Source organism: Panthera leo, chromosome A1 (assembly GCF_018350215.1).
Source record: "Panthera leo isolate Ple1 chromosome A1, P.leo_Ple1_pat1.1, whole genome shotgun sequence".
In the NCBI taxonomy this organism is placed as follows: Eukaryota; Metazoa; Chordata; class Mammalia; order Carnivora; family Felidae; genus Panthera; species Panthera leo.
Genome location: NC_056679.1, coordinates 207,952,372 through 207,973,954, shown reverse-complemented (window position 1 = coordinate 207,973,954; position 21,583 = coordinate 207,952,372). Strand labels below are relative to the sequence as shown.

The following is a 21,583-nucleotide window of genomic DNA, read 5'->3' as shown; positions in this document are numbered from 1 at the left end:
TGAAATTTCTATCCTCAAAAATAACTGCATTTGGACTTAGAACTTTATTCTCTACTGAGTCGTAAAATTTCAGAAATTCTATCACAAGTATTTTTCCTGTGAAGCTTGTACGCTAATAACTAGACACACAGGTGGAACCCAGGACACACACACCCAGGGAAGTGTCCTGGGCCAAGTCTGTAAGCGGTCACTCCAACAGACGGTCTCGAAGCTAATGGTGTTTTAAATGCGTTTAAGTACAAATTAAGTATCTTTGACATCGAAATGAAGATCTGGTTTTCTCAATGGTGAAATTGTGAAATATAAACATTAGAGAAATGAAGATGGAGTAATCACGATTTTAAATTCATCAAATGAATTATTTTTCCTTCTGTGAGCTAAGTATCTCCATTTAATCTATTTATAGAATTCACTCTTGCAATTGATTTCCATTTTTTCACATTACCTTGAACTCTAAGAAATCTTACCCACGTAACTTACCCAATTCTTCTATATATCCGATTATAGAACGCAGTAACTGATATCCTTGATTTCTGCACCCATACAGAAAAAAATTGTATCTTACACCCGGTCGAAACTGATCTACAGGGTGAACACAATTAACTTTAATAAGTACATATTACTATGGACATCTATTTTAGAAATATCCAATTTATGCTAACTTATTCTGAAATTTCCAAAGCTAATTTTAAACAGATGTTTTCTTCTTCTAAAACAATACATCTGTATTTTCAAAACTGACAAAGTGAAAAGTGACCGAAGAAAAATTAAACAAATTCGCTTCTGTTGTAATGAACAGTATTATAATATGACATGACCTTGAAGGGAAAGAACAGTGATCAAAACTTGCATTTTGTTTCTTAAAATCAAGCAATGAAGACTTCTCCCCAGGATCTGGTCCAGGGTCAGTTTACTAGCAAGTCGCAGGTCCCCATCAAGCCCCTGGAAGCCCTTCCCTGGCCAGTGTTCTCTCTCCCTCCTTGCTCCCAAAAGCAGACACTGACATTTCCGCCCTCCCTTGACGCTGCAGGGTGGAAGGACCTGGCCATAGAGTCAGCCTCTCTTTGTAGCATTACCATTCAGTGCCCTTGAGTTATTAACTTCACAAGACATGCAAGAGAAGCTTCTTAACTTCAGTTAAAAAAATCCCTTTTAAAATACCTCCTCAATACCATGCAACGTGAGAAATGTTGGGAATGGGCGGACACAGTATGGCCCATGGCCTAGAGAGGCTGGCAGCATGGTGGGGGGACAGACGAATGGGGTAACCATGACACAATGTGCTAGACCACAGGGGTCTATCATAGGCTGTGGCACCTTCAATGACCAAATGAATTTAAGAATATCACGAAAATCCACCAAGAAGTGACATGTGAACAGGGCCTTAAAGGGCAATCAGGAGCTCACCAGTGGTGGTCTAGGGAGACGATACCGCTTGGGGGGAAATTCTGGTGTGGTGAGAGCACCAGATCTCCAGCTACATGCCCAAGGAAGACCAGTGGGTCTACAAGCTCAAAGGAGAGATGGATCAACCTCTACAATCATTCTGCAACTTTTTTATTTCGAGACAGGTGTACCTGAGGTTATTGTAATCTGCATGCACCCAGCGTTATGTTACAATTATGTGTATCAGTATTCTATAGGGTTCCACCGCCTTAAGAAGAAAAAGAGCCCGAGTGGGGTTCCATGTTTTGAGGTCATAAGATAGAGAGGACAGTGGAGTGAGTACATAAAGGGGACAAGAGAAGTGCCTCCCAGCAACCATATATAATGGAGACAACTCCTGGCCTCCTGAGGCTTGGAACAGCTCTGAATGTGAATCCTGGTGCTATCCCACACCAGTTTTGTGACGTTGGGCCAAGCCACCTACTTCTCGGAGCCTTTGTTCTCTCAACCACACCGCAGGGCCTTTGCTCACCTGCCTTGGCACGGGAGGCTGGCCCTGTCACCCTACAGGTCACACGCTATCCAAGGAGACCCCTTTCCACACCACTGAGCCTGCCCTAGTCCACCCGGTCATTCTCAAAGCTCAAGCGAGAAGGCTGGAAGAGGGACGAGAGCTCCGGTGGGGTGCGCCAGGACTGTGGGAGGCTCAGGCAGCTCCGTGGGGGGAGGAACTGGTGTGAGCTGGGCACTCTGATGAGGGAGGTATGCTCTAAGAAAGGATGAAGGGAACCACTGCATATTTCAAGAAGTGGCAAATAATCTCAACCGACTTGGAGTAATCTAGTGGGCGGGACTCATTTTCACCATTTGACAGTGAAAAGGACAGGCAGGTAGCCCTGGTTCTCTGCGAGATAAGAATCAGCAGCTGCTTGCTCTCCTGAGCCTTGCGCCCATGTGAGGGAAAACCACAGCAACGGAATGACCTCGAGAAGCACCACGACCACTGAGCTACAGGTTCCACAATTTCCGAGGGCAGAGGCACAAAACACTCATCAGCCACTCAGAAGGAACAATGATAGTGGGAAGGGGGCTGTAATTACCAAGGATAGGGCTGGCTTAGCCTGCAGGTTACCACACACCCCTCATGGCTGAACTTGAGACTGCTCATATCTAAAGCAGCTCACCTGGTAGGACTCACGGCTCGTCAACAGTCACTGGGAACGGCCCCCCAAAACATGCACGCACCACGCCCCTTGCCACACGGATGCCCCCATGCCCTACACCAGCAGTGATGGCTGCGAGCCCTTTGTTCTCGGCTCTGCCTAACCCCGCAGCCTGCGCCCTGAGCACACGATGAGTGAGACCATACTACTTAGGGTTCCAGTCTTTTTTCTTCAGGAGCATTTGTCCATGGTGTTACATATTTGACACAATCTTTGGCGTTAACATTCCACTTTCTAGATGTACTGTAATTTACTCATTCTCCTATTTGCTGTTTGGGTTTTCAATTTTTATGTTTATAAATACTACTGTGGTGAACATTCTTACATGTTATCCGATGTCACTCTGATTATTTCTTGGAATAAATTCTCAAACAAGTAACTACTAGATCAAAAGATATGAACCATTTCACACACATATGGCTACAAAACACTTTCCAGAAAAGTCACACCAATTCACAGTGGTGGTGGGGGGTGGGGTGGGTGGTCACTCATTATACCCAGTCACACCATATACTGCCGTTTAAAAATATATTTTAAGAACTTGCATTAAGAGGTATGAGTTCATCTTACCAGATTCTATTACAGCTTCAGTGCTGTTGGAAGGCACTTTTTTCCAGTCCATGAGGCAGGGCTCGGCCCGAGAGGAGTTACACCACTTAATAACATAGTCACAAGTCATGCTGGGATCGTAATTCCACGTGAGGAGAATTCCATTTCCCATCCCGACAGCCTGCTCTACTTTGAGATCATCTTCAACAAGAAAGAAGTATGTTTTACTTGTATTAAAAACAATAACATATGGTATATCTCATGAAAACGGGCAGGAGTTAGAAAAATTACTTCACTGTAGAGAAATTTTAAAATAGTGCTCAAACTAGATAAATCTCTAGCAAAGTTTAGAAATGTCGCTCTGTTATTTCTGTTGTAGGACAGTAATTACCGGTATATACAGATAAACTCAGAAGCTGGAGAAAGTAATAAAGAGCACCCAGGATAGACGGTGACGCAGCAGGGCTGGGATGTGAAGGTTAGCATCAGGAGGGATGGGACTGAGGGCATGAGGGCACTAGACAGGTGCAGCAAGGCAGGGGGCAGGCATGCCGGAGGCAGGTGCAGAGCACGAGTGGACAGTCCTAACCTCTCCTCTCCTCGTCCACTACGGACATGAGCCCCATGCCAGCAGGCGGAGGCGTGTGCCTGCAACCCCAGCCCGGGGCACACAGAGCAGGAGCACAGTGACACGCGGTGAATGAGTGGATGGAGCAGACCTGCTCTTCCTTTCAGGCCCATGGTGGGAGTCAGGGCGCCGGGGGGCTGCAGGGGTTTCTGGAGAAGGTGTGAAGAATGGGGAATCTGCTAAAATGCAGTGGGATCAAGAGCTGTGGGATGGAACAGCCAGAGTGGGCAGAGGGAGGGGTGAGATGCAGAGGTTGGTGGGAAGGGGGCCGTGCTGAGGTTCTATTTCCCCATCCTGCCAGATCCCGGCCCAGGGATAAGGAAGGCCCAAGGTTGGGGGTGAGGATTGGGTAGGTTAGGCCGAAATTTCCCACAGTAATGGGAGAATAGACATAATTTCTGTAACTGATTTATATTCAAGGGTTTAGTAAAAAAGTCAAAGAAAGGCTTTCTGGGGAAAAAAAAAATTGTGCTCATAAGGCAATTACTACCTAACAAAAGATAGCAATTTGGTTTAGAATTCAGAAGACTTTGGATTTAACATGTTTGGGCCCAATGTGACTAAAACCCCACAGTGTAAACTTGCTCTGAGGCCCAAGGCCGCCATCTTGGGAAATCCTCAAGGCACACTGATTTCTTCTTAACTCTCTAGGTGCTGATGCTAGACCACTGTTAGTTCCATAAACTGCCACCTTCCGAAGGACACAGGGAAAAGGCAGGAATATAGTTCTTAAATTAAAAGACAACACAGCTATTGCTTATCATGATAAGGCAATGAAATACAGACTCTACATCAGAAGTGTTGGTGTTCTCTTCTGTGTGTCTCTCTTTCCTTTCCTTTTTGTGCTCACACTGCTACCTGTGAGTGTGCTGCTTCCTGGGCTCTGTGTTGCGTGTCTCTGAAATGTATGGCGCCTCCCCTAGTCCTTCCTAATTCCCCTGAATTGTCGACTGAAACAAAGCAAAGAACCAGCTAAGTTACAGGCAGTAAGAAACTGCCTCAATCAAGAGTTGAAAAGATACTCAGAGGACCCCAACTGGACCAACTTTTCTTCCTTTAGGAGTGGGTGGGCACAGATAGGAGACCCCATATTGAGGCAGGACAGCAAAGTGGGGGAGCAGGGAATGACCTCAAAGAGGAATCAACCGGGAAAAGAGGCAGAAGTGGCTATTTAAAATTCACAAGTCTAGAGCTATCAAGGCGGCCAAGAAAGAATGGACACATCATTGGGAATCCATAGTATTTAAAGAAAGGCAGGGGAGTCTGGGTGGCTCAGTCCGTTAAGCATCCTCTTGATTTTGGCTCAGGTCACAACCTCATGGTTTGCAAGATCGAGCCCCATGTCAGACTCTGCACTAACAATGTGGAGCCCACTTGGGACTCTCCCTCTTCCCCTCTCTCTGCCCCTCTGCCCTCTCTTTCTTGCTCTCAAAAAATAAACTTTAGGGGCACCTGGGTGGCTCAGTCAGTTAAGCGTCCGACTTCGGCTCAGGTCATGATCTCACGGTCCGTGAGTTCGAGCCCCGCGTCGGGCTCTGTGCTCACAGCTCAAAGCCTGGAGCCTGTTTCAGATTCTGTGTCTTACTCTCTCTCTGACCCTCCCCCATTCATGCTCTGTCTCTCCCTGTCTCAAAATAAATAAACATTAAATAAATAAATAAATAAATAAACTTAAAAAAAAAAAAAGGCACTAAGTTAATTTCAAAACTGCCCCAGTTACTTTTTCAAGCTGATATTGATAATATATATTATAATATTACAATAAAGACATTTGTTGGTAAGATATTACCAACAAAATGGCCACTTAAAATAAAAATTTTGTCCTGGCAGTGTGCAAAATAGCCTAGCTAATACAGCATCAGCTCTCATGGTCTTGGAGAGAGAAATGAAAACGGTACTTGAGTAAGTAGTTGAAACATTTCCTATGAAGAGTAATCTACCACCATAACTCTCCAACCTTATGCACTAAAGTAACTGGGTAGAGTAATTATTTTATCCATCAGTAGATGTTTGGAGTCAACACTAATGACTGATGACTGCTGTCTCTCAATGAATTCGGGACATTAATCTGCTTGTTCCTCCTTTTGCATCAGCAGCAACAGGGGACAGGAGAAGAAAGCTGACATTATGAGAGCAAACACCTTTAGGATGCTTCACTCTAATTCCCTGTTCTTATGTACTATGTTATCTTAAGTACTCACCGTTTGGAATTTCCATACTAGCTATTTTAGAAGGTGGCGATGAACCAACAGAATTTTTTGCCACCACGCTGATGATGTAGTCGTTTTTATCAAGTTGTAGTTCTGCCTTATGTTGAGGATCAGGGATCTCAGAAAGGGACTGTGTCTCCTCATCTAGTGAACATGACACATTATAGGAAAGGATTTTCCCATTAGCTTCGTTAATGGGCAAAGGCTATGAAAAACAGAAAAATAAATTCTGTCAAGAAACCTGCAAAAAATGGCTATGTGATGAGGCACGCCCATCCATCAAGCCTAAACCAGGTACTGCATTAATCACAACAAGGTAACAGTGGAATAGATGAAGCTGTTAACAGTATAAAACACAGATTTAAAAGGCACGAGACCAGGATAAATCAGGAAGGTGATACTGAAGAAAAACTATACTTACCGTAAGCAGTAAGAACACACAGAAATTTAAAAATTAAGTAAATACAAAACAGCATTTAGCCTCATTTTTCAGACACAAACAAAAAAAGTAGTAAGAATGACTGCTCTACCCAGCAAAACGTAAAAAATTATGGCATGAGGGACCCCTGGCTGGCTCAGTCAGTGGAGCATGTGACTCCTGACCTCAGGGTTGTGCATGTAGAGATAAATAAACAAAACCTAAAAAAGTTACTACATCATAGTTTTATGTAAAAAAAAAAAAAATTAATGTTTATTTTTGAGAGAGAGAGTGAAAGCTGGGGAGGGGCAGAAAGAGGGAGACACAGCATCTGAAGCAGGCTCCAGGCTCCAAGCTGTCAGCACAGAGCCCGACGCGGGGCTCAAACTCACAAACCGTGAGATCATGACCTGAACTGAAGTTGGACGCTTAACCGACTGAGCCACCCAGGCGCCCCTGTGGCATCACAGTTTTTAAAAAATATTTACTGTTTTATCAAACCAGTACATGCTCATCACCAGAAAATTTGGAAATTATACAAAAGTAAAAAAAAAAAAAACAAAACTATAAAATGTTCCCATGTCTATCTCTTAAATACTTTTGCATTTTGATACTTTCTTCAAGTTGTTTTTCTAAGATGTATATTTTTTAACATTGTTTTAATCATTCTATACAATTTATCTTTTTTTGCCTTTCTATAATATACTTGTCTATAATATACACACTTTAACGGCTTTATATTTTATGTAGTATTTTTACTAGCTGACCCGAATATTCCTTAAATAAATGAAATTTAAGTAGTTTCCAATTTTTCACAATACTAAGATAATACTTGGTGCACCTTTCAGTGCCACTTTTCATTTTCATAGTTAGGATTAATTCTTTAGTGTGGATTTCTAAAGTAGACTTACTGGGCATGAGGAAACATTCAAACTTCTTTATTTATGGAGCTAAACTGCTTTTCAAAACCACTGCTCCAATTTATATGATGACGCATGGAAGCCTCTAATCCAGACAGACCTTGGTATCAATGTTCTGCTGAAGGGGCTCCTGGGTGGCTCAGTCAGTTAAGCGTCCAACCCTTGATCTTGGCTCAGGTCATGATCTCGCGCTTTTGTGAGTTCAAGCCCAACGTCAAGCTCTGTGCTGACAGCATGGAACCTGCCTAGGATTCTCGCTCTCCTCTCTCTGTGCCCTCCCCCCCACTTAGACTATGTCTCTCTATCTCTCTCATTAAAAACAGAAACAACTCTGCTGAAAACACTGCTCCACAACAGGTCCCCAGTGACTCTCCGATGACCTGTTCTACCGTACCCATTATCATCCCAAGATTTGTGGGCTTCATCAGATGATGCTGACTGCTCACTCTTTCACAAAACCCCCTCCCTCGGCTTCTGCTATATTATTTTCATCTGGTCTTCCTGCCCATCTACCCTTCCCACTCTCCTCTGCTGGATCCTCTTCCTTTGCTGGTCCTTTTATGCTCTTTTCACGTAGGGGTCCATCCTTGGCCTCTCTGCACCCTGCATGCTCTCCCTGAGTGATCCCAGTTACATGCTACTCAAAGCTGTGTCTTAGCTCCGACTTCTGCCCCGAACTCCAGAGCCTTACATCAAACCACCACCTATTAGACTCTACTTGGATATCCCACTGGCACAGATTTTTAAAAGCAGATTTAAAAAATTCAACCCCAAACAACTTAATTTTCCACCCAAATATGCTCGTCCTTGACAAATGGCAGAACCATCAACCTAGTCACCAAAGTTACAATCACTTCAGTATTTTTAAGCTTCGGTTAAGCATTTGTCTAGTTTGAACAACATTACAGATTTTCTCTATACCTGAAGTAACGGTTCTGCAGTACCAGGCTGATGTGTGAAATGGACAGAGCAAGCTCCTATTGTGTCTTCTGATTCCAAAAATCCATGTGTTATATTGTTCTCAGATAGAGGACATATCGGATACTAAACTGTTAAGAACAGATACGACACTTGATCTTAGGCAAAAGGCTGAGAAGTGATATACTGAAGTGACTGTATCATCGTTACTATGTTATCATGAAATGTGACAGACAGTTGTTGGGTAGCCAGTGGATTTTCTAATCAAGAGTAAGGGAGGGGGGGCACCTGGGTGGCTCAGTCGGGTAAGCGTCCAACTCTTGATTTTGGCTCAGGTCATGATCTCACAGTTCAGGAGATCAAGCCCTGTGTCTGGCTCTGCACTGACAGTGGGGAGCCTGTTTGGGATCCTCTCTCTCCCTTCCCCTTCTCTCTCTCAAAAATAAATAAACATTTAAAAAATGAGTAAGAGGGGTCATATACAGCCCACCACAAAGCAACAGAACTTAGAGTGAACTTGCACAAAGACTTACTTCACTCAAAGTTGTACTGACATCAAATTTTTGCAAAAATAGTTTTACTTTCAACAACAGAATTCCCTATTTAAAGAAATCCAATTATGACTGTTCTTATAATATCTGATGTGGAAAACAATGGTTTTTGATGTCTGCAAATCAGATAAAGAGTATAGCAACAAAAACGGTTGCTCTAGTAAAGAAAAACTGTGGAAACATAATGCAATTTACACTGTATCTAAAATTTTTACAAAACTTTACAGCTTAATTTTCCACCCAAATGCAAAAATTTTAAGTGGCATATAATAATGCAATTTACTTAAGGGAAACAAAGTACACACGAAATATGTAAAAAGTTTCCTATGTGTTCAAGATAAAAAACGTAACACCAACACAACTGAGATTCTAACTTGTGGCTTCTTGAGGTGTTTCTGGCTGAAGTGACAGACGTGGATGGAATTCACGAAATCCTCAGGTCCTTTCCAGTCCTCATGAAATCAAAGTAAAGAACACCCCGATCCGACAGAGAAGACCCTCACCACACTGGCCGTGGTGATTCAGTAGTGATGAGGGGTCTGGGGGGGTTTAGTACCAGGTTAGATTCTCAGCAGTGCTGCAAAGAGCCAGTCTGGGAAATCCAGTCTCCTGGAGAACCCAAGTACCACACGCAAGTTTAGCATAATATAATCATTTAAATATCTAAGGAAAAAAAATTAGACAATTACCTTCCAATAGATTATTAAGTTTTTTCCATCAGAACTCCACTCTCTCCAAGTATCTGGTCCCTTTGAAGGAACTAGGAAAGAGATTTAAAAGTTAGCATTCGAAGACATGTACGGCATGTCAGTTGAGACTACCGATAATTGAGACAGTGGCGCTTGAGATTCTTTTCTAGGTTTTTGGAATTCTCCATAAAAATGTGAAGCAGTTCAGTGGCTTCCACTTAGAAGTGAAGGGATGAAACAGCCGAGCTCTCAACGTCTGCAAGACATAAGGCCCCTTCGAGTGGATTAAAATCACCCTTCAGGCCCTACCTGAGGCTCGTGCTGCTCTGGCTCACATCTTCCCACCTCCTCCTGCTCAGGTGGGCTCTGGCCGAGCACGGGCTTCCTGGTGTCCCGCTCCTCCAACGTGTTGAGGACACCTGCCTCAGGCTTCCTGAGCTCTCTGTGACCTCTCTTCCTGTGTGCGGAAGCTCTCCTGCCCTGGCTCCCCGTGTAGCTTGCTACCTCGCCTGCTCTAGATCTCAGCTCCAATGTTACCTTAATAGTGAGGTCTTTTCCAGCTACCCTATTTAAGACTGCAACCCCTCCTTCCCCTGTCACTTTCTTTCCCTAGTCCCCTTTCTCAGCTTTATTTTTCTCCCAACATACTATTTTTAAAATTTTACTTCTAATCCTCTAGCCTATAAACTCCATGGGCAGAGACTGTTTCATCCACTGCTATATCCCTGGTGACTAGAACAGTCCCTGACACATGGCAGGTACTCAGTAAGTATTTGTTAAGTGAATTAATGCTGTCATCTTAATGAGGTGTGAATCAAGTGTTTCCTCTTGGCAACAGCAGCTCGTCAACCGAAGGCAAAGGCTCCTGTGGTAGCCAGTCTACAAATGACCAATGACATTGGTCACGCCTCCTGATATGCCTGCCTGTGTGGTCCACTCCTACACTGTATCAGCATCAGCCTGTGTGACACAGAGTGCAACAGACATGATGGCTCCTCCCTTCTGAGGCGAGGTCACAGAAGGCATCATGGAGGCGCCATGGTCTCTCTCTCCTCATTAAGTCTGGGGGGAGCTAGCTGCCATGTTATGAGGCCACTCAGCAGCACTACGGAGAGGTCTGTGTGGTGAGGACCAGCCACTGAGCGAGCCATCTTTCAAGCAGATTCTCTAGTCCTAGGCAAGCCTGCAGCCCCCACCCACGTCCACACTGTGGCCTCACAAGAGACTCGAAGCCAGAGATACTCAACTAAGCTGCTTCTGAGTTTCTGACCTAAACTCATCGTGAGAGAATAAATGTTTACTGTTTTAAGCCCCTGAATTTTAGGGTAATTTGTCAGGCAGCAATGAATAACTAACACTCTCCGTCTCTGGATTCATGCATGGGATTCCATTTTGATGATCCAAACCACCCGGACACAATATTGCAAAGCCCCTCTCATCTTTCTAACCTTCCTTCCTGTGGAGAGGCAAAGTCTGGATCAATACCTATCAGTTTGTGTTTTACTGTTCATTAAATTTTTGGAAGAAGTTTTACACCACCCCCCCCCAAGTTATCTAGTTTAAATAAAGCTTTTGCTATCTTTTACTGAATGACTCCTGAAAATTATACCTATTTTTAAGTTTTTTGTTTTTGATTTTCAAAGCTGACATGTGATTAGTCAAGGATAGAATCTCCTTCTGTCTTTGGAAATTATCATACTCAGAAAACCAGTCAACTAATTTTGCACCTATTCTGACCTATTTGGTGTACTGCAGAAAGAGTAGTTCAAGACCCGTGGCCCCATCCATTTCTCAGGCCTAGGTCGCAAATAAAAATTCCAACAAATTCTCTTTACCAAGAATTGTCTTCAGCAAACAGAACTGAACAGAATTAAAACAGAATTAAAATTCTAGGAAAAGGAGGAAAAGACTATGAGCAAAATCACCCCGTAATCTTAGCACAGTTTCCAGTCTGTTTCCTCTGCACCATTTTAGGACAGCTGCAATCATCCGGCAGACAGACCTAGAGTTTCCCACACAACACGGGCCAAGTAACTGTCCACACTATCCCAAACCTTAGAGCCACCATTTAAAATGTCTGGATGACATTTTACGAGCAGATACTATACAATTACACAATTCAAGTGTTCTCCTTTTACTCATTTGGTGACATTAAAAAAAAAAAACAGTTGTAAAATTTCAGGATCCCTAGTGATATTTAGCCATAAATCATTTAGTTAACTTACTGGCTTCTGTGGTTAAATATTTTTTTTCATTGCTCCATTTGCTCCATTTCCAGAAAGTTTCAGCAGAACAGCGAATCCGGAAAGTATATACAGTATATGGGTTTAACTGGTCCACAGCTACAAGATAACTTGAATTTTCTACTCCTCTGATCGTGATATTCCGCTATTAGAGAGCAAATAAATATGCAAATGTATGTATAAGTAATGTCATGTGTTTAAAAACACACATTTATACACACATACTTTTTTTTGATAAGAAAGCTGCCCAAATTTGTAACATAAATTGACTAAATGTCCACCTGAGTTTGCCTTTACAGCACTAAAGTTAGTTCAGCCACCAAAACATTTTAATTTTTACGTAACTACCAAATCGGTAAAATTATGTTCTGCAACAACAACCAAACAACTTCGGTGTCATTTTAATCCAAATACTGGATCTAAGTAATAATGATCAATTAAATTATGCAGCAAAGATGATATAAATTTTGATCGTCGGTCAATGGCTAATGGTAATACAGTAAGCCTTAATATATGGTAAGCCTCAGATTTACTAATCTGAGATGACCTTGAGGATTTAAGTACATTAGTCAGGTATATCTGGAAGCTTCGAGGCAGGCATCGTCTTGTGCATTTTTTAATACAGCACTTAGAACCTCTAGTTTGGTGTTAAACATGCGGAATATTCAACAAATTCTTATTTAAATTACATAAAAAATGAAACAGTTTAAACAAATTTGGGGATGTGCACGCCTCAGGAAGTCCTCTGAACTCCCAATTACAAAGCTTCTGGGGTTATATTTTGGCATCTGAGTTTTGTAGCAACCATCAATAAGCTTCCAATGAATATTTTCATTACAGTCTCTTTTATTTGGGACTTAGCACAAATTACAAGATGGTACAGTATAAAAGTCAACCTTAAGTATCTAAATGGTGTTAAAAAGTCATGCTCTCACTTACTCACTTGTTCCTACTGCTGCACTTGGCAGTCTGAAACCTTCTCTCTGGTGCTTATTATTGGTCCATTAATTCATGCTGGCGGCTATGGCAAAAAACTACTCATTCATTCACAAATTTACTGGGCGCTAGCTATGTGCAAGATGCTATACGAGACCTGGAAACAACCTAATAAAAGTGCAACTCATGTTCTAATAATATCCAGTATTATAACTGTGTTCAAGTACTAAATAAAAAGCCGTTATTACATTGATGTATGGTGCCTTAGTTCTTAGTAAATCTCTATAATAAATAACCTGAGAGCCTATGCATATCAATTTACACAATTCTTTATTTATTTATTTTGAGACTCTCTCAAAGATAAAGAGAGAAAGAGAGGGGCAGAGGGGCAGGGGGAGAGAGAATCTCAAGCAGGCCCCATGCTGTCAGTGCAGAGCCCAATGCAGAGCTTGATCCCATGAACCGTGAGATCATGACCTGACCTAAGATCAAAAGTGGACGCCTAACTGACAGAGCCATCCAGGCGCCCCTCAATTTACTCAATTCTTTTTGAAAACTAAGTATTTTATCTAAAGTAACCTCAAAGCAAGTCTACAGAAGAATCTTACTCACCAATTCTTGTACTGAGTTCGTTTTGTTAATTTCAATTTGACATAAAAGTTTAATCTTTGCAAAGTTGCCCGGTAAATGCCAGGAAAGTATAACAGCTGTTGAATTAATATCCTTCACTTTGATTGAAGTAGGAATACGAGGATAAACTGTAAATACAATTTGTAGAGATCATCCTAAAAGCTCTTTTCTAACATGACAAATGACAATCAAAAAACCCCGAAAAACGAAAGAGGTATCATTAGTACTGATCAACAATATTCCACTCAGTATCCATGGAACACAAAAGCTCACTTTTACTGCTGATATCATGCCCACAGTTTTCATGGACCAACCACACTCAAGGTTCCTATACTGCCATCAGGAATACTACAAGGTCGTAGGAGCATAATCTCTACCTTTAAGGAACCTCTAACTTACTGGGGGACTGACAAACAAAAAGAAAAGTAACAAGAGTACATATGCTGAGTTTGAAATGTGTGGCAGAGATATTAACAGCTACCGGAGTTTAGACGTCGGTGTGGTAGGGAAAGTCTTAGAGTGAAGATGGGTCTTAAGAGGAGCTTTGAAGGGAGAATCTGAGCAAAATGGCAGAACGGATGCAGAAAAGCATTTCAGTTTGGGCTCTGAGCAAGAACAAAGGCGCAGTGATGCTGATGACAGTGCGCGTGCCATGTGAGTGGAAGGAGAGCAACATGGGAAAATAAAGTTGAAAGGCAGAGGGCAGGGAAATACACACAAACCACCACTCAAGTATAAAATGTAGCTGTTTGGACCTTACGAAAACCCGGGAAATAACAAAAATGATGAGAAGGAATAGCTGATGAAGTGTACTTATGTTTACAAACAAGGCAACACGGTCATCTACTAATCACTTGCCAGTCTGTTTTTTAATGGCATTTGGTTTAAGCCTTTCTCAGTGACCGAGTCTCTAAGAGAAGGCCTCTATGTCACCATTCTGTGCTGCAGAGGCTGGTATGGACCCGATGCAGCAGAATGCCCACAGGAATGAATGCTAAGAAGATGGACCATATTTAAGTTCTATTTGGAGCTATGTATTAACAGGGCTGCTAAAAATTCCGGAATCATCGGCAATAAAAAGGAACAAACTACTTACTGATACATACAGCAACCTGGATGGATCTCAAGGATACTACCCTTAGTAAAAAATGCCAATCTCCAAAGGTTATACACTGTATGATTCCATTTATATAACATTTTCAACATAACAAAGCACTGAGAGGAATAACAGATTGGATATTGCCTAGGGAGCGGGATGCAAGAGCAGGTGTGGAGGGGTGGTGGAGGGGTGGGTGGAAGGGTGGGGGTGGGGGTGGGGGAGGGATGGGGGTGGGGGAGGGGGTTTGCCAACGGGGCAACAAGAAAAAGTTCCTTTGTGGAGATAGAACAGTTCTATATTGATTGTGTTGATGGTTCTGTGAACCTATACATGGATCCAACTGCACAGAAGTGCGCGCGTGCGCACGCGCACGCACACACACACACACACACACACACCTCTAAGTGCACGTAGAAACTTGCGAAAACTGGGCAAAGTCAGCGGTCCAGCTCACTGGCCTGGTTTACAGTAGTGTACCAGTGTCAACTACCTTATTTGGAAATTATACTATATAGTTACTAAGACGTCAAAAATGGTGAAAGCTGGGTGAAGAGGTCACGGGGCTGTAATTTATATCTTTGCAACCACCTGTGAGTCTGTAATTAAAATAAAAAGCTTTTAAAACTGGGGCAAAACATTTTTCAGGAATCAAAACCTATTAGATAAAACCACTTAAAGTTTCTGTGAAAATGACTAATTCAAATTTTTGTCTGAATTCAATAAAATGGTGAAACGTAATTATACATTTTAAGGATTCTCAAATAAAATCTATAAAATTTATAAAACTAATTTATAACAATTTATAAAACTAGAAAGAAAATAGTAAAAAGTAGTCCCTGGAAGCACTCCTCATTAATCTCAAGACACTCCAGCCCTTCTACAATTATTTTTAAGACACTGGTTTATGAAGCAGCTTACCTTTCTCAGTTATGTTAACTAAAATAGTTGATTCTGACCGACCCAGAGGATTGCGAGCATTCAAAGTAAAATTATATATTTCTTGATTTGGACGCATTTGAAAGAATAACTGGTAGCTTTCATTGGTTGGTGCTTCAACTCTTTTAAATTTAACATATTTTCCTGAGAAACTATGAATTAAGAGAGCAACAAGATTAAAATAATTTCAAAATGGCAAGAGAGATAAACACTGCAGGAAAAAATAAGTGGGTAACATTTCTAATAATTAATCTTTTTAAAACGTTTATATCTCTAATTATAGATGTTACTACAGACTCTGGGAAGAAAACGTAGAGGATACAGAAAATAGATGAAAATAATCGGCCAGAAGCCTACTACCCAGAAACAGCCTCTGTTCGTATTTGAGGGTTCTTCCAGGATTTTTAAAAGAGCATGCAAATATAGTCTGTGTGCATGTAATATGCATATCCAATTTCATACAGCATACTGGATTTTCTTTCTTGCTCATAACATAAATGAGAGCATTCCCTATGTCACTTAATACCCCTCCAACGTACTCCTCACTGTCTGACATTTTTCCCTCACCAGTGATCTTTACCTTTCAAATAAAGTGTAACTTGTATTGCGTGGGCCCACCAGTGCTGTCGGTCTTCCGGGATTCCAAGTACATATAATCTCTTTTAAATCGTATGTCTCACAATTCAGTTTTTGAGGAATATCAGGTGGATCTAATGGGAAGAAAAATGTAGTTACAGGTGATATACAATTTCCCTGAAAACATGTTTCACAAATGTTAATTATGTTTTGTACAATTTCTTTTAAAAATGAAAATAACTTTGTGTTTACACTTTACCTTTGGAACAATGCAGGAATTTCTGTAGCATGTTTTGGAGTTGATTTTACATTAGAAATGATGGATTAAAATATGCTGATGAATGACTACTAACTCATTTGGAAGCTCCCCAACAACGACCCCCCCCCCCACCCGCCTCAAAATCTACCAAATCTCTCAGAGGAACCTGGATCCAACAAGTCAGAAAAATTTACAGGTTAAAAGTATCAATATCTATCATTTATAACTGTGATTTGAAAAGAAATTCCAATTCAAATTAAAAGTCAACACGGGTCGGGTCGTGTTACAAGTTTCAAAGTTCTTAAAGAAGTTGCAAGAATTATTACTTATAAAGTATCTCTTGGTGAAATGCTGCATCTTCCTATAATTCAGAAGTGACTACTGCTCTTTGGTTTTTGTTCTTTATTGAAATGATTCCCTCTCATTTTGCAGGGACAAAACTAGAAAAAAAAAAGAATGTGTGTGTGTGTGTGTGTGTGTGTGTGTGTGTGTGTGTGTCAGACCTTTAAAGTAATAATGGAAAATTCTGCGTTGGACACTAATTATACAAATTGGTTATTTCCAGGGTCACCTGGGTGGCTCGGTTGGTTGAGCGTCCAACTCTTGATTTCAGCTCAGGTCACGATCCCAGGGTCATGGGATCAATCCCTGCGTCTGTTTAGATTCTCTCTCTCTCCCTCTGCTCCTCTTTTTCTCTCTCTCTCAAAAAAAAAAAAAAAAAAAAAAAAGAAAGAAAGAAAAGAAAAAAGAAAAAAGAAATTGGTATTTCTTTTTGTTAATTTTTTTAACGTTTATTTATTATTGAGAGACAGAGACAGAGCATGAGCATGAGCAGGGGAGGGCAGAGAGAGGGAGACACAGAATCCGAAGCAGGCTTCAGGCTCCGAGCTGTCAGCACAGAGCCCGATGCGGGGCTCAAACTCACAAACTGTGAGATCATGACCTGAGCTGAAGTCAGTCGCCCAACCAACTGAGCCACCCAAGTGCCCCTGAAATTGGTATTTCTGTAATCATGCTTAACCAAGCATACATAGAAACTAGTGTTCTCTGTCATATTTATCCAAACTATATTTCACTAAATTTTTTAAAAACAATTACTTATTGAAAAAATCTGTAAAATATTTTTTAATGTTTATTTTGAGAGAGAACAAGTGCACAAGTGGGGGAGGGGCAGAGAGCGAGAGGGAGACACAAAATCTGAAGCAGGCTCCAAGCTCTGAGTTGTCAGCACAGAGCCCAACGTGGGGCTCGAACCCACAAATGGTGAGATTATTACCTGAGCCAAAACCAAGAGCTGCATACTTAACCAACTGAGCCGCCCAGGTGTCCCAATAATTTTATTTTTTAAAAACTAAACTTTAAAAACAGTTCTTAGACTTAGACTACTAGTGAGTAACTGAAAAGGACTTAGCAAATTTCCCATACCTTCCTGAGATAGAATAATGTCCATAAGTGATATTTTAGGTAATATTAAGAGGAGTCATGAGTATTTATATTGAAGTCTAACAATGGGATAGTGAGACTAAAACTGACATATTTGTTTTGAAAACTGTTTTAAATCTAAGGCCAAACTTTAAGTCATTTTATTAGAATGACATGCCAAATTTTTGAGTACACTAAAAATGCTGATTATTTTAGTATTTGGCAGATATGTTAAGTTGAAATAGTTAAAATCCAAATAACAGGAGCAAACAGAAAGAAGGAGAAGGGAAGATGGGAGGTAGAAAAAATATGAGGGGAGGATCTGAAAGGTAAGGTACTGTCTTCTCAAATAAATTAACTTATAAAGGAATCACCTGACGCTAGGTAAAAACTAGGTATAAATCAACTGTATTACCAGCAAATAGAAAATGTAATTTAAAAAACAAAGCCATTTTTTACGAGAATGTTTTCAAATGAGCAAGTATGAAATCTGTCATTGACATAAATATTTAAACACTCTAATTCTATGTCACAGTGTATTATGTTAAAATGCTTTAAGTATGATGAAAGATTAGTATTTAGGTCAATGTTTAATGCTGAAGTGGCACTATCTATGAAAATAACTCCAGGGGCGCCTGGATGGCTCAGTCAGTTAAGCATCCGACTTTGGATCAGGTCATGATCTCAATGCTCCTGGGTTCGAGCCCCATGTCAGGCTCTGTGCTGACAGCTCACAGCTTGGAGCCTGGAGCCCGTCTCAGATTCTGTCTCCGTCTCTTTGTCCCTCCCCTGCTCGTGCTTTCTCTCTCAAATATAAATAAACATTAAAAAATTAAAAAAGAAAATAACTCTGAGTGATTACTAAAGAAATAGTGTTTATAAAATAAGATCTATTTTGCTTAGAAGACTAAATTAGCTCATGAACAAACACTGACAAGTATTGGTAAATAAGTATTCTTCTGTCTGCTGGATAATAAATTTATTTGCAATCACAATAATAAACTTAAAAGGAAAAAAAGCCACTGTTACTACTAGCACCAAACACCAAATTCATAGGAATAAATTTATTAGAAGATACATAAGACTTTCTATCACCAATATAAATCAAAGAAGACCTAACTATATGGAAAGATAGACCATGTTCCTGGCTTGGATAACTCAGTATAGAAAGAATGAAAATTCTCCTAAACTGGTCTCCTCAATTAATAGATCTAATGTAACTCAAACAAAAATCCTGGTAGGTTTTTAATGTGTCTTTTGAACACATGGCCGGTTAACAGGATATCCATGAGGGAAAGAAAATAATGACTCTTGATCCCTAACTCACACCATAAACTGCCCTTGCTGTTAAGTCCCTAAAGAAATCCCTCTGCAGGGAAATTCTACCACTGCTCCGGAGTTAACAAATAGTATTTCAACCACCAAATGCTACAAATGAAGGTTAATATATGAATTAAATAGGTTTGTCCTACTATGTGACAGAAGGTGAGAACACTGTTAGAAATAATAAAAACTTGATGGATATTCTCATCTTCTGAGTTTTAATTTTTGTCTTTTGTACTTTTAAGTGGCTGTCTCATTTTTTGGTTATCACTTATCAGGTAGCCTCACTACATACACCACTGGTTCTCAGTTTATATGCTCCATGATCATTTATGAGGAATGTTGCAAGTCATTTCCTAAAATTCCATTAGGAAAGAAATTTCTAAAGTTTAAATTTGAACATAATCTCACTTTCACTTGAACTGCAAAATGCATTTCTGGGAAGACAAAAAGGGAACACGGTTCCAGCCATCACTGAGAAGTGCACCTAAGCCTGGTTATTCCCTTGGGAGTGTATCAGCGAATCGACATAATTCCTCCTAAGTTTCAACAGAAGGAATAGAAAGGTGGAGAGCTGCTGGTCTAGAGCACAGCTGAGAATCAAAAAAAGTTTAAGAAAAATCACCACACAAGCAAAAGAAAATCACAAAACCCACTCACTACGTTCCACACACTTTATTCATGAGACCCTTTAGCCCAAACTCCGCCTCGAATTCAGAATTGCAGGGGAGGAAGGGAAGCAAGGACTGCTGGAGGCAAAGCCATCAGTGCGCCACAGGACAGTTGCCACGGGAGAGGGGACAGAAAAGCTCGAAACGCAAATTCTCTGTGGACACTCAACACAAGCTATATAAATAGGGCAGTCTCCCACAATAACTTCTGGAAGCATGCTGTACTTTTAGAACTGTAGGAGTGACCACATTAATAACGATGCCCCTGTATAACGGAGCATATGTTACACACACAAACAGGGAGAGGGGGCCCTTCTCATGCATGTCCTCCAGTTACTCCTCCTCCTCAAATATATTACTTTAAAAGTCACAGAAGCCTGCAATACACTATTGAAAGATTTTTGTGTAAAATCATTACAATTTCTTTAATTGGGGTAAGTTTTAAAAGGTATGTTTTAAATTTTTTAAAATTTACTTACTGTAGACAGAGACAGACAGACAGCAAGAAGGGGAGAGAGACAGAGATTCCTAAGCAGGCTCTGTGCTGAGCATGAGGCCTGATGTGGAGCTTGATCCCACAACCTTGAGATCATGACCTGAGTTGACATCAAGAGTCGGATGCTCAACCAAGTGACTGAGCCACCCAGGTGCTCCAAAAGGTATGTTCTAAAGTTAAATTTTAAAAAGATATGTTTTAATTAGGTGGGACGTTTTACCTTTTTAATTTTAAAAGGTATGTTTTTGGTGGGAAACTGACACAGAGTGGCCCTTGAAAACACAGGGTTTGGGGAACCAACCTCCCATGAAGTTCTCATGGAACCTCCCAAAAATCTACATGCAAGAGCACCCAGCTGGCTCAATGAGAAGAGCATGCGACTCTTGATCTTGGGGGTCATGAATTCAAGCCCCATTGTTGGGTGTATTTTTTTACTAAAAAAATAAACTTAAAAAAAAATCTATATATAGCTTTTGACTCCTCCAAAACTTAACTACTAGTTTACTGTTGACTGGAAGCCTCACCAATAACAGACAATTGATTAACATAACACATATTCTGTGTATCATATTCTCACAATAAAGTAAGCTATTTAACATGTTAAGAAAACCATAAGAGAAAATGCATTTACAGTACTGTACTGTTTTTACTGAAAAAAATTCATGTATAAGCAGGCCCATGCAGTTCGAACTTATTTTTTTGTTCAAGGGTCAACTGTTATATGAGATAATTCCTGAACAATGTAGGATTAAGAAGTATTATATACTAATTACCCTTGACTCAACACAGCTGTTAACTAAGAATTTAAAAATTACCGGCTGGATATTGCAAATCTTCTTACAAAACCTTCAAGTTATATAAATACAAGATTAGAACTCATCTTAAAACAAGCAAAAATTTGGATGCCTTCATCTATAATTTATTAAAGAATTAAAAAAAGAGAGAAAGAAATAGCACCATCCCCATCACTTGGAAACAGCATTAAAGCTTTCAAAGAGGACCAAAACAGACTACTAGGAACTCTTTCTTCAGTATTATATACTTACATCCTGCGAAAATAACTGTCCCAAATATGTTATCTTCTGTTGTGAAAACCACATTTGTTCCACTGTTTGCAGAAACTGAAATATTATGGATCTTGATTGCAACATTTTCCCCATCAAGATGAATAAGGGGACAATTTGTTTGGCCAATCTGTGCTGATAACACTTTTTCTTGAGTCACACAACAAAATGTTATATCTGAGCCTACAAGTATCACTTTGTCTTGAGGAAAAACCTTAGTCTGAGAATCAGGAGACCCTAGAAAGAGCAAAAGGAATCACAAATACTTTAGAAGCATTTTACCATAAAATAGCCCAGTGTATACAAAACATACTATAAAGTGTTTTGTAATAATGGTGGCCCAAAGACAAGGTATGACCCCCCAGGTTTCAAAGGAGCAAGACCTACACAAGAAATAAAATAAAAGTAGGTATGTCTTATCTACTTATGATGGGTG

General features: G+C 40.6%; 1 protein-coding gene and 1 non-coding gene across 2 annotated transcripts in view; both read right to left on the bottom strand.

Moving 5' to 3' along the window:
• The window catches only part of LIFR (LIF receptor subunit alpha), a 77,933-nt gene that overhangs the window by 14,591 nt on the left and 41,759 nt on the right, over positions 1-21,583 (bottom strand). Inside the window, exons 7-15 of the mRNA XM_042951696.1 lie at positions 21,130-21,384; positions 15,917-16,046; positions 15,319-15,488; positions 13,284-13,429; positions 11,718-11,880; positions 9,493-9,563; positions 5,988-6,201; positions 3,180-3,359; positions 481-582 (exon numbers count right to left, since the gene is read on the bottom strand). Of these exons, the coding sequence (XP_042807630.1) occupies positions 481-582; positions 3,180-3,359; positions 5,988-6,201; positions 9,493-9,563; positions 11,718-11,880; positions 13,284-13,429; positions 15,319-15,488; positions 15,917-16,046; positions 21,130-21,384 (1,431 nt within the window). The remainder of the gene's footprint in view (positions 1-480; positions 583-3,179; positions 3,360-5,987; positions 6,202-9,492; positions 9,564-11,717; positions 11,881-13,283; positions 13,430-15,318; positions 15,489-15,916; positions 16,047-21,129; positions 21,385-21,583) is intronic.
• LOC122203068 lies at positions 8,240-8,435 on the bottom strand. The gene has a single exon (XR_006195065.1). It is a non-coding gene; the product is annotated as a U2 spliceosomal RNA (small nuclear RNA).